This window comes from Chiloscyllium punctatum, chromosome 4, assembly GCF_047496795.1.
Source record: "Chiloscyllium punctatum isolate Juve2018m chromosome 4, sChiPun1.3, whole genome shotgun sequence".
NCBI classification, from domain to species: domain Eukaryota; kingdom Metazoa; phylum Chordata; class Chondrichthyes; order Orectolobiformes; family Hemiscylliidae; genus Chiloscyllium; species Chiloscyllium punctatum.
In genome coordinates, this window is record NC_092742.1 from 10968527 (window position 1) to 10981835 (window position 13309).

The 13309-nt window shown below is 45.0% G+C and overlaps 1 protein-coding gene across 1 annotated transcript in view; it reads left to right on the top strand.

Annotated features, from left to right (window-relative positions):
• Positions 1 to 13309, top strand: part of ccdc88c (coiled-coil domain containing 88C) — a 249097-nt gene that overhangs the window by 180891 nt on the left and 54897 nt on the right. The window contains exons 18-22 of the mRNA XM_072568054.1: positions 131 to 319; positions 4357 to 4518; positions 9318 to 9595; positions 11001 to 11144; positions 12477 to 12663. Of these exons, the coding sequence (XP_072424155.1) occupies positions 131 to 319; positions 4357 to 4518; positions 9318 to 9595; positions 11001 to 11144; positions 12477 to 12663 (960 nt within the window). The remainder of the gene's footprint in view (positions 1 to 130; positions 320 to 4356; positions 4519 to 9317; positions 9596 to 11000; positions 11145 to 12476; positions 12664 to 13309) is intronic.

The window sequence follows — 13309 nt, forward strand, 5'->3', positions numbered from 1 at the left end:
GCCTCCCAGTTGTGTTCCATGCTGAGTCTTGGGCGGCTTCGCTTTGGCTGTTACTGTGGCTGTAGCACTGACCACTCTAACACCGGACGGCCCTCCCAGATACAGTTAACGCCCTTCCCTTCCTTTCCAGGTGAAGTGGAATTTCGAAGCACTACTGCAACGTCAGGATGAGGAAGGACTGGCCAATAACTCCGTCCCAAAGTGTCCACAGAGCCCCCACCCAGAATGCACGGAGAAGGAGAAGTGGGAGAAGGAGAACCGGGAGACCACCTTGGAGCTGCTGAAAGTAAAGGACAACATTATTGAGGTGGAGAGGAACGTGAGTGTTTATTTAAAATTCATTCACCGGATATGCGTGTCACTGGCTAGGCCAGAGGGCAGTAAAGAATCAAGCACATTGGTGTGGGTCTGGAGGTCTGGACTCTCATGTAGGCCAGACTAGGTATGGATGGCAGTTTCCTTCCCTAAAGAACCATCAGTGATCCAATTGAGTTCTTCGAGCAATTGACAATGGATTCATGGCCAGCTTTAAATTCTTTATTCCAGATTTTTTTCTTATTGCTGTTATCTGTCCTGGCAGGATTTGAACCTGGGTCCTCAAAACATTACCTGGTTCTTAGTTAAACTGAGTCCAGATTAACAAGGGGTTTAACAAATAGAAACCAAAAGAACTGCAGATTCTGTAAATCAGAGACAAAAATAGAAATTTCTGGAAAAGCTCGACAGATCTGGCAGCATCTGTGCAGAGAGAAATATTTTGTCTCGGATTTACAGCATCTGCAATTTGTTTGGTTTTTATTTGTTAATCCAGAGACAGCCCGGAGGTGACTGCTGAGTAATAATATTGCTGGACTGTTAATCCAGAGACAAAAACAGAAATCGCTAGAAAAGCTCAGCAGGTCTGGCAGCATCTGTGGAGAGAGACATCAGAGTTAATCAGAACTGAGGAAGTGTCACTCCACCCGAAACATAAACTCTGATTTAGAGTCATAGAGATGTGCATCACGGAAACAGACCCTTCGGTCCAACCCATCCATGCCGACCAGATATCCCAACCCAATCTAGTCCTACCCGCCAGCACCCGGCCCATATCCCTCCAAACCCTTCCTATTCATATACCCATCCAGATGCCTCTTAACTGTTGCAATTGTACCAGCCTCCACCACTTCCTCTGGCAGCTCATTCCATACACGTACCACCCTCTGCGTGAAAAAGTTGCCCCTTAGGTGTCTCTTATATCTTTCCCTCCACAGATGCTGTCAGACCTGCTGAGCTTTTCCAGCAATTCTGTTTTTGTCTCTGGGTTAACAGTACAGCAATATTACCTCTCGGCAGTCACCTCTCCAATGGGGGCTGCATTTGATGTTTAACGCTGCTGTGGGGAGACAATGTAGAACAGAGGAGAAATTAACCCCTTAAAAGAGAGAGCTGGAATTGTACAATGCCTTTTACAACCACTGGGCCTTTTGAAGTATTTTATAGTCATGAGTACTTTCTCAGTATAGTCAGTGTTGTAACATAAGAAATGTGCAGCTAATTTGCACACAGATAAGATTAAATCGGTTCCAGACCTGATGATAAAGTATGAAATGAAGGTCCTGTCCCTTTCTTAATTTTTAAAATTTATTTTTACAGAATTACAGGGTCACATACATCTGCCTCCCACCCACTAACTCGCAGAAGGAACGTTCACACCACAGTTTAATACACTCAACCAACTCGGGAATCCTCCCGACCCCTCCTCACAATTCTCCGAAGGAGAAAACGGTGTGAGAAAACATATTTCCCTAGTGTTCCAGTTGTCACTCTTTGTTGAAGTCAGAGCTTTTAAAAAAAATCAGTGAGCTGTCCCACTTTATATTTTTTCAAAAACCCATAAGGAGCTAAGAAACAAGTGAACAAATTCACAGGTGACAGCCCCTTAATGGGGCTCTGTAACAAAAAACAAAGTGTTGAAAGGACTGTTACTAAACTACGATGTGGTAATGGAGGCTGGAGATAAGGTACCATGCAGCACCATCTCCAGTGAACCCACTGGCTGTATGTTGTAATCACTGGGGAAGGGGTGGTCAGGTCTAATGATGGTCTCCACTAGCCCCCTGTGTAGATCTATTTACTGTTACCTTGGCCAGGTCCAGGAGCAGACCCATGAGCGGTTATCCAGTCAGACCACACCAGGTGGTAACAGATCAGGGGTTTTGGGTTGAAGAGCAACCAAAGGTGGATAAGAAGCCCCTAACCGTATCTGATTCCAGTGAACAATGAATTTGAACTCTTTGAGGTCACTGAGTCTATGAATCACTTTAAGCTTCTATTGCACAGCACTGCCCTGCCTAAACCCTCCATGTGCCAAATCTTTATATGTACTCAAAACATCTCTGAATGGGTTGACTAGGAAATGTTTAGACACAACTCAGGAGCAGGTGGGACTTGAACCTAGGCTTCCTGGTTCAGAGGTAGGGACATTACCATTATACCAAAGAGCCCTATCTAACCTCAAGGTATTTAATTAGTTGACATCCTCCACTTGCTTATCTTTAATAACATTATCTGTTTGTTAGATGTTAATGTTAATTTGTTAAGTGATTTTGATTAAAAGGTAAATATTAGCCACAAGATGGGTGAAAATAGCTCCTTTTTCCTAGAATTATTTGCGTTCACCTGAAAGGACAGAGATTGTGGTTTACCATTTGGGCCTTTCTTGTGTCCAACTGCAGGTCATAGAGTCATAGAAATGTACAGCATGGAAACAGATCCTTTGGTCCAACCTGTCTATGCCGACCAGATATCCCAACCCAATCTAGTCCCATCTGCCAGTACCTGGTCTATATCCCTCCAAACCCCTCTCATTCATATACCCATCCAAATGCCTCTTAAATGTTGCAGTTGTACCAGCCTCCATCACATCCTCTGGCAGCTCATTCCATACACGTACCACCCTCTGTGTGAAAAAGTTGTCCCTTAGGTCTCTCTTTATATCTTTCCCCTCTCACCCTAAACCTATGCCCTCTAGTTCTGGACTGCCCGATCCCAGGGAAGAGACTTTGTCTATTTATCCTATCCATGCCCTTCATAATTTTGTAAACCTCTATAAGGTCACCCCTCAGCCTCCGACGCTCCAGGGAAAACAGCCCCAGCCTGTTCAGCCTCTCCCTATGACCTTGTGACTTGAGTGACAATGCTGCCGTCTGAGACACAGCTAACACACAGTTGAGGAAGCAAATGGCCCCATGGCCATGAAGAATAGCAGTGAGGTCCTTCCCAATGTCCTGCTTACTGTTTATCCCTCAATCCACAACAGTAAAACAAAGAGCACATCACCTGGTCATATTCCAGGGGGCAGCACAGTGGCTCAGTGGTTAGCACTGCTGCCTCAGTGCTAGGCACCTGGGTTTGATTCCTGCCTCTGGTAACTGTCTGTGTGGAGTTTGCACATTCTCCCTGGGTCTGCGTGGGTTTCCCTGGTGTTTTGGTTACCTCTCACACAGAGTGGATTGGCCATGCTACATTGTCCATCGTGTTCAGGGATGTGCAGGCTAGGTGGGTTAGCCATAGGAAATGCGGGGTTACAGAGGGAGGGGTTGGTCTGGGTGGCATGCTGTTTGGAAGATCAGTGTGGACTTGATGTGCTGAATGGCCTGCTTCTACACTGTAGGGATTCTATCTTTCTCATTCTTGTATGTGAGAGCTTGCTGTGTGTAAATTGGCTATGACCTTTCCTATGGGGGAGCTTGACTTCAAAAAGACTGCCAATACTTTAGGATTTCCCAGAGCTGTGAAAAGCATGATAGAGATACAATGCTGGGTTGGGTTTTGAATTTGATTTGCGGTTTTGTCTTCCTCCCCACTCTCTGTAACCTTAAGACTTCTCTGTATTTCATCCTTTTGATTTTTTTTAAACCACGGATATTCTTTGAAGAGTTACCAAATGCCTGATTTATGATGTTGCTGGGACATTGAAATAAATATTTTGTTCTGTTTGGGTCTGTTGGCTAGTTGGTTTAAAATTTTGCGACAGACAATTTATTTTTACACCAAGGATGGTTTGCATGTGGAATCAACTTCCTGAGGAAGTGGTGGATGGTGGGTATAGTTACAATGTTTAAAACCCATTTGGATAAGTACATGATTAGGAGAATATTCAGAGGGATATGGGCCAGAAGCGGGCAGGTGGGACTAGTTTAGTTTGGGATTGTGTTCAGCATGGACTGGTTCGACCGATGGATTGGTTTCTCTGCTGTATGATTCCATGACTCTATCTCTTTGTTTCACTTCGACAATTTAAATGAATTGACTGTTCGTTTTTTGCTCTGGCAACTGGAGCCAGTTCTGATTTGCTGCTGGTTATATTGGCAGAACGCTGCATTGCAGGCAGAGAAGGAGCTGCTGAAGGACCAGCTCAAGCAGCTTGAAGCACAGAACAACGCAGTCAACTCTCAGCTAGTGGCACTGCAGCGACAGATAGCCTCCCTGCAGGAACATAGTACCACACTGCAGATACAGAACGCCAAGCTACAGGTCAGTACTCCCTTCCCTGGTATTGTACAGCGAGATAGGATTAACGAATGATCTCATAGTGATGGGACCCCTAGGTAGCAGCAATCATAATGTTGTACATTCAGGTTGAGGGAGAGAGGAGTGAGTCTGAGACCATCTTTTTAAACTTAAATTGGGGTAATTATAAGACTGTAATACATAGGAGCAAAAGTAGTTAATTCAGCCCATTGAATCTGCTCCACAGTCAGTGAGGTCATGAGTGATCTGATAATGCTCCACATTTTTGTCTCCTTCCTATAACTCTCAATTCCCTTACTGATTAAAAATCTGGCTATCTCAGACTTGAACATACTTGATGACCCAGCCTCAACAGCCCACTATATTAAAAAAAGTCCATGGATTCACAGAAAAGAAATTCCTCATTCAGAATGTGAAATTTTGCATGAATAAACCATAGGGTTCACCGGAGTTCGTATGAGTTTGAAAGATGCCATTTCTGGAAAGGGAACCCAGAATGAAAACCTATCTGATTAAATTGTAGGTTTGACTCCAACTATGGGACCGAAGGTAGACGTTGCTGTGAGCACAGGAGAGGTGAATAAGGTAACTGAGATGTAAAGGACTTTTGTCAAGATTATTTCAAGAATGAATTAAAGTGTTTAGGGCTAAAGGGATCAAAGAGTAGGAGGCGAAAGCAGGAACAGGGGACTGAATCGGACGATTGGCCAGGATCACAGTGAAGGATGGATAGAATTTGAAAGGTTGAATGGCCTACACCTGCTGCTATTTTCTACGTTCCTATGTCTCTCTGAAAAATCACCTTTTATTCCTCAAATGATGCAGCTAATCCCATAACTATTTTGAGGAATACAAGAGCTCGTGCAAATCTTTTGCTGGAGAAAGGCATGATTATTCCTCCAGAGAGTACATTAAAAACCAAATATTAATAAATGGAATTAGTGGAGAATATATAACCATTGTTTTGTACAAAGTGCCCTTAAAGGGGGAACTTAACATACAGAACAGTAATGATAGAGTCTGATGAGAAATTTAAAACCCTGGAGAGAGTTCAAAGGAAATTTGCCAGAATGATACCAGGAATGAAGCATTTTAGATACAGTTAGAGAGATTGGGTTGGTTCTCCTTGGAGCAGAGAAGATTAAGAAGTGACGTTATGGAAGTGCTTGAAATTCTGAACAATTTTGACAGGGTAAAGAAGGGTATTCTGTTTCCACTAGTTGCTAGAAGATCTCTGCCGCATGTGGATGCTTTGGAGCGGGTGCAGAGAAGGTTTACCAGGATGTTGCCTGGTATGGAAGGTGCTAGCTATGAAGAGAGACTGAGTAGGTTAGGTTTGTTTTCACTAGAGAAAAGGAGATTGAGGGGAGAGGTTTACAAAATCATGAAGGGTATAGACAGGGTGGATAGAGACAAGCTTTTTCCCAGGGTGAAGGATTCAATAATGAGAGGTCACTCTTTCAAGGTGTGAGGTGGAAAGTTTAAGGGGGATACACGTGGCAAGTACTTCACACAGAGGTTAGTCAGTGCTTGGAATGCATTGCCAGCAGAGGTGGTAGAGGCAGGCATGGTAGATTCATTTAAGATGCGTCTGGACAGATGCATGAGTAAGTGGGGAGCAGAGGGATACAGATGCTTAGGAATTGGGCGACAGATTTAGACAGTTGATTTGTATCGGCTCAGGCTTGGAGGGCCGAAGGGCCTGTTCCTGGGCTTTTCTTTGTTCAGAGGAAGGTGTAGAGGAAGGTTCTTTGCACAGAGAGTTGTGAGCTCATGAAATGCGTTGCCAGCAGTGGCGGTAGAGGCAGAGTCATTAGAGGTATTTAAGCGACTGCTAGACAGCAGTGAATTGAGGGGTGCATAGGTTAGGTTATTTTATTTTTAGATTAGGATTAATCCTCAGCACAACATCGTGGGCTTGTTCTGTGCTGTACTTTTCTATCTTCTATGTTCTAATTTAATCTTGACAAATGAGAGTGCTGAGGTTTAATGCAGGAGGGAAGGAGACATTAAATGGCAGAACCCTTGGAAGCAGTAACATAGAGGGATCTAGGTGTACACAGTTCACTGAAAATGGAAACAAGTGGATAGGGGGTCAAGAAGGTAGATGGCATGCTTGCCTTCATCAGTTGCCACATTGAAGATAAAAATTGGCAAGACATGTTGCAGCTGTATAGAACTTTTAGTTAGGCCACATTTGGAATAATGTGTGCAGTTCTGGTCACCAGGCTACCAGAAGGATGTTCGAGTCTTTGGAGAGGGTACAGAAACAATTTACCAGAATGTTGTCTGGTTTTGGAGGGGATTAGCTATGAGGAGAGATTGGACAAACTTGGTTTGTTTTCACTTGAATGTTGGAGACCGAGGGGTAACCTAACAGGTTTATAAAAGTATGAGAGGCGTAAATAGAATGGATAGCTGGAGTCTTTTTCCAAGGATAGAAATGTCAATAGGCAACGTAGGTTTAAGGTAAAAGAGAAAAATTTAAAGGAGGTAAGTTTTTTTTTACACAGAGGCTGTTAAGTGCTTGGAATGTGCTGCCAGAGGAGGTGGTGAAGGTGGATACAGTATCAGTGTTTAAGAGGAATCTTGACAAATTTTTGAGGAGGAAAGGAATAGAGGGATTCAGACTACATAGAGAGAAAAGGGTTTTAGTTTGAAAAAGCCATCATGTATCAGCGCAGAATTGGTGGGCCGAAGGGCCTGTTCTTGTGCTATACCGATCTTTATTCTTTATCTTTTACTTTTTCAAACTCCCTAGATTTGAGGAAGGTTCCATTACTTAGAGAAGTAATTCATTTACTTTAAAACATGTGGGGGACAGAAAAGGAAACTGCAGGCTCATTGTCTTAAAAAAATCTGTCATTGGGAGAATGTTAAAAGCTATTACCAAACAACTGCAGATGCTGGAAATCTGAAATAAAATCAGAAGATGCTGGAGAAACACAACAGGTCTGGCAGCATCTGTGGAGAGAAAACAGATTTATTGTTGTGTGTCCAGTGAGGTTATTAAAGAGTTTGTAGCAGGGACTTGAACAAGTTCAAGGAAGTTAGACAGAAACAATAGGGTTTTGTGTAATGAGTATCATGTTTAATCAATCTATTGGAGTTCTTTGAAGAAATAGCACATGCTGTGGTTAAAGGGGATCTGAAGGTATTTGATAAGGTGCCACACCAGAGGTTATTGCAGAGATTTATCAAACTTTTAAATGGATCTCTTTAATGTTAATGTTGATCCCCCTCTCTCTGTGGCTGTAACACTGTATTCCACACTCTGTTCTGCTACCCCTGATGCACTTTGTGTGGTACGATCTGCCTGCACAGCACGCAAAGCAACACTTCTCACTGTATCTCGGTACATGTGACAGCAATAAAACAAATCAATTTAAATGCTAATGGTGTTAAGGAAATCATATTGACCAGGATAGAAGATTGGCTGGCTAACAGGAAGCAGAAATGGGTATTTTTTCAGGCTGGCAAGTCGTGTGCCGCAGGGATCGGTGCTGGGATGTCAACTGTTTATAAGTGACTTCATGTGGAACCATGAAGAACGTCCTCAGGCTCCCCTTTATCCACAGAGCATGTTAATCCTTCAGAGAATTGCAATGGATTGGTTAAACATGATTTCCCTTTTGCAAAACCACTCCGACTCTTTCCCATAACCTTGAGTTTTCCCAAGTGTCCAGTTATAATATCCGTAGTAATTGATCCGAACACCTTCCCCATAACATATATCAAACAAACTGGCTTATAGTTTCCTATTTACTGCTGCCTTTAACCGCACAGTTATATTTGCTACTTTCCAATATAAAGGAGCTGTTCCGGAATCGAATACATTTTGGAAAATGACCAGCGATGCGTCTGCTACCACGTTAGGCACCTCTGTTATAACACTGGCCTTCAGGATCCAGAGATCTATCACTCACATCTCCATCACTTTGTTCAGTACTACCTACCTAGTTCTATTTCTCCCCTTGCCTCCCCAAACCCCCACTCACTCATCCTCCATTTTCTTACTTGTCCACCTCCCATCCTCTTCCTCCCTATACCTGGGGTGGCACGGTGGCTCAGTGGTTAGCACTGCTGCCTCACAGTGCCAGGGACCCAGGCTCGATTACAGCATTGGGCGACTGTGTGAGTGAAGTTCGCACGTTGTCCCTGTGTCTGTGTGGGTTTCCTCCCAGGTACTCTGGTTTCCTCCCACAGACCAAGGATGTGCAGGTTCGGTGGATTGGCTATGATAAATTGCCCATAGTGTCCAGGAAGGTGTAGGTTAGCCATGGGGAAATGCAGTATCATACGGTAAGGGCAGTTGGGTTTGGGTGTGATACTCTTTGGAGAGTAGGTGTGGACTTGATGGACCAGATGGCCTGCTTCCACACTGTAGGGATTCAATGATTCTCTCTGATAACTACTCACTCTCCTCTGCTCCACTTAGCCCATTCCCACTTCCTTCTGCTCCAGCCTTTCTGTCCTCCAAACCCCAATCCCATGCAACCCTTCCCACACCTCCATCCATCCCTATCCCATTATGTTTGCAACATTTTCAGCTGTTTCACAAGATTAAAGACCGAGAATGTGTCTGAGTTGGTGGAAAGTGTTAGGTGTGAGTGAAATCATGGCCATTCTGCCAATTTTGACTGTGTTTAGCTTTTTTGATGGGTGGATCTGGGTTCTTTCAATATCCAAACATTTACAATAATGGATGCTTCCTGCTTTAGCTACGGGTCATTGCGTTCTAAAACGATGACAGTTTTAATGCGGACTTTGAAGTGACGGTGGGACGTTTTGCCCTGTTGCAGGTGGAGAATTCGACTTTGAATTCCCAGGGTGCAGCTCTGATGGGTCAGAATGCCACCCTGCAGAACCTGCAGTCCAGCCTGGAGAGCGAGATTGAGAAGCTGACTCGGCAGAAGGAGGAAATGAAGGCCACCTATGACTCTCTGCTGCAGGATCATGAGCGACTGATGGGCCTGAATGAGCGTCAGTCCACTGAGTGCGAGACACTGATCAGTCAGCAGGCTGGCCTGAAGGCAGCTTACAAGAACCTGGAATCACAGCATAAAGACCTGGAGCAAAGGTGACACAATCACTGCTCAAAAGATCCAACACTGGAATAATTATGTGGTTGTTTTTGACCAGCACAGAAACAATGGGCTGAAAGGCCTTGCTTTTCCATGCTATAGATCTCTGTGATTGTGTGAGAGGGTTCTGACCACAAAAAGCATGTACCCCCCTTGGTGTCGCTCAGAGTTTAGAACAATGAGATGTGATTCTTTTACGGTTCTTTTGTAGGGTTTGAATGTCACCTGCTGTGGGTCTGGAGTTACCTGGATGCCAGACCAGACCCTCAGCAAGGGCATTAATGATTGGCTAAAATTAATCAATTTCAGCAGCCTCCATCCAATTGCACTGCCAGTGATGGTCGGTTATGTTTCTGTTTTTAGCTCGAGCCAAATCGAACCAGACGGGGTTTTTTTTGCAACAATCAATGATGCTTGTTATGGTCACCATTGCTGACACTAGCTTTTAATTCCTGACTTATTCACTGAATTTAAATTTCCACCAGCTGCCATACAACCCAGAGGTCTCTATCTCTCCACCCCCCCCCCCCCACCCCCTCCAACCCCAGCGTTAGCCTGCACCCCTGGATTACCATGATGCTGCACCATTACCACCCAGGGATAATTGATAGGGGAGTTCTGAATGGACAAAGGAATTCCAGGAAAACTGAGCACTGTCCGCATGACAGAAGGAACTGGGCTTCATTACCAGCTGGTTTCAGAGCAATATCCAACAAAGGTCCATCAAGTAAAAGCAAAATACCTCAGATGCAGGAAATCCAAACCAAACACTGAGAATGCTGGAGAAACTCAGCAAATCTCACAGCATCTGTGGGGAGAGAGAGTTAGAGAGACAGTGTTAACATTTTGAGTCAGGCATGACTCCTTCAGAGGATCCTGAAGAAAAGCCATACAGACTCGAAACGTTACCTCTGTTTCTGCCTCCATAGACGCTGCCAGACCTGCAGAGTTTTTCCAGCATTTTCGGTGTTTGTTTCAAAAGACCTTTGGTCTCTGATTGAAAACTTCAGCCAAGTCCCCCACAAGTTTTAAACAGGGAGAATGTGTTTAAGATTATGCAGAGAATTGTTTTCGGATATGTTAGTTCTTAATCAGTCTGCCCCTGGTTGTAGATTCTACTCCGCCATCAGAGCAAATAATTACTGGCTATAATTCATCATTTTAAATAAACTCCATCCAATTGCACAGTCAATGATGGCCAATTATATTTCTGTTTTTAACCAAGTTTATTGAATTTGACTGAAGCACTCCTCTCTTTCCCTGTGGCACGGTTTGGGCTGGTTGAGTGTTGGACTGTTTGACCATCTCCTGGTCCTGTCTGTGTCTTTGTCCCTCCCTCGGGTCGCTCCTGGTCTGACGCAGCCATGTGAGCTCTCCCTGCTTTGTGCCTCCCCTTCACAGGTACAGGGGCCTGCTGAAACAGAAGAGGGAGATGGAGGAGTTGGACTCCACACTGAGAGACCAGCACGAGAGCCTGCAGCGAGAGACCAAGAGGAGTGCAGCCATTGCAGAGGAGAACAGACAGCTACACACTGACCTGAACAGGTGAGACATCTAGTGACCATAGAGTCATGGGTGAAGGAGGGGACTTGACGAGGGGGTGCAGGAGGGGTTGGGGGAGTCTGAATAGAGTGTCTGTCTGTCTGTCTGAGACCGGGTCTGCCCAGGAAAGCTACAGCTCAGGCTTTGGACTTGCAAGAATAAGCGAATTTTCCTGATCCTACTTCAGTCTACCGTTAGGAAACAGGAAGTGTGCTTCCAGAGATGCCATGGGAAACAGTATAAATACTTAGGAACATAGGGACTGGAGTAGACCATTCTGCCCATCAAATCTGCCCTGCCATTCAATATAATCATTGCTGACAGAACACTTCAGTGCCTTTTACCCACCCCATTCCCATAACCATGTACTCCACTAGTAATCAGAAATCTATCCGTCTCTACCTTGAGCAAGTTCTCTTCCCATAGCCTCTGAGCAGCCTTCAAAGCCGATAGGTAGTTTTGAAGCATAGCGAAAGTTGTGAGCAAGGAATTATAGTAAACTCCAATAAGCAAGATCCCACAAGCTGATGACCAATGTTTGCTAAGTATTGGCCAAGAGACAGGAGAAAGCTCCCCTACCCTTCATAATGCTGCCGTGGAGTCTTTTTCATTTCCACCTGAGAGAGCAAACAGGCCTTCAATGCAGCATCTTATCCAGAAGGTGGCGCCCCTTGACACAGCAACACACCCTTTGTACACACTCCGAATATCAGCCTCATTATGTGCCTGAGGAAAGTACCGGATATAGGAATATACTGTCGAGGTGGGATCGATTGCAATGCTGCTTCTCTGGATATGCTGCCTTTCACCTGTAGAACCTTTAAGCCAACCATGGGGGAGGGGGGGGGGATATATTTCAATCCAATTGCTGTCAGGTTCATTAGCACAGAAACAATACAGTGCAGGTATGATGGGCCAAATGACCACCTTCTATACTGTAACACTGCTGTGATAGCCAGTATTGATCCCTCGCTGTAACCTGGTCAGAACAGCTTCTAAATACCTACTGTGCCAAGCCTACTACAGATGTTGCAGCAAAACCAGAAACTGCTGGAGAAACTCAGCAAATCTGGAGAGAGAAACAGTTGACGTTTCAGATTCAGTGACACTAGACTCAAAACGCTGACTCTGCTTTCTCTCCACAGATGCTGTCAGAACTGCTGGGTTTCTCCAGCAGCTTCTGATTTTGTTTTAGATTTCCAGCTTCCACAGTTACTTTAAGAATTTTGTGTGTTCGATTGATAGGCTTTAAGGGTCTGTCTGGCTGACTCCTTTTCTCACGAAGTCTATCCAAGATGCCATTGAGTTGACATGGTCTTGCCCTGGCTGCTTTAGGTTGAGCTCAGGGAATGCCCAGTTGAAGGAGGAATATGACGGTCTGCAGACACATATCAAGGAGTTCAAGAGTGCCCTGAACAACACTGAGCTGGAGCTGACAAGGTGGCAGTCGGAGTACCATGCCTTAAAGGAGCAGCACCAGAACCTGGACATCTCTCATACCAAACTGGACAATCACTGTGAGGTACGGGTGGGACTCATACACCATGGAAACACACCCTTCGGTCCAACCCGTCCGTGCCTACCGGGTTTCCCAAACTGAATTTTTATTTATTTTATGGGATGTGAGTGTCGCTGGCTGGGCCCAGTATTCATGGCCTGTCCCTAGTTGTCCCTTGAGAAGGTGAAGGTGAGTGCCTTTTTGAACCGCTGCAGTCCATGTGCTGTGCGTTGACCCACAATGTCCTTGGAGAGGGAATTCCAGGATTTTGACCCAGTGACGGTGAAGGAATGGTGATATATTTTCAAGTCAGGATGGTGAGTGGGTTGGAGGGGAACTTGTAGGAGGTGGTGTTCCCATGTATTGGCTGCACTTGTCCTTCTAGATGGAAATGGTCATCGGTTTCAACTTCAGGCGACTGTGTGGAGTTTGCCCATCCTCCCCGTGTCTGCGTGGGTTTCCTCCGGGTGCTCTAGTGTCCGCCCACAGTCCAACAATGTGCAGGTCAGGGTGGATTGGCACTGAATTGTCTGTAGTGTTCAGAGAGGTGCATGCTGGGTGGATTATCCATGGTAAGTGCATGGTTACACGGATAGGAGTCAGGGCTGGTCTGGGTAGGATGCTGTTTGGAGGACGGGTACGGACTCAATGGGCCAAATGGCCTCTTTCC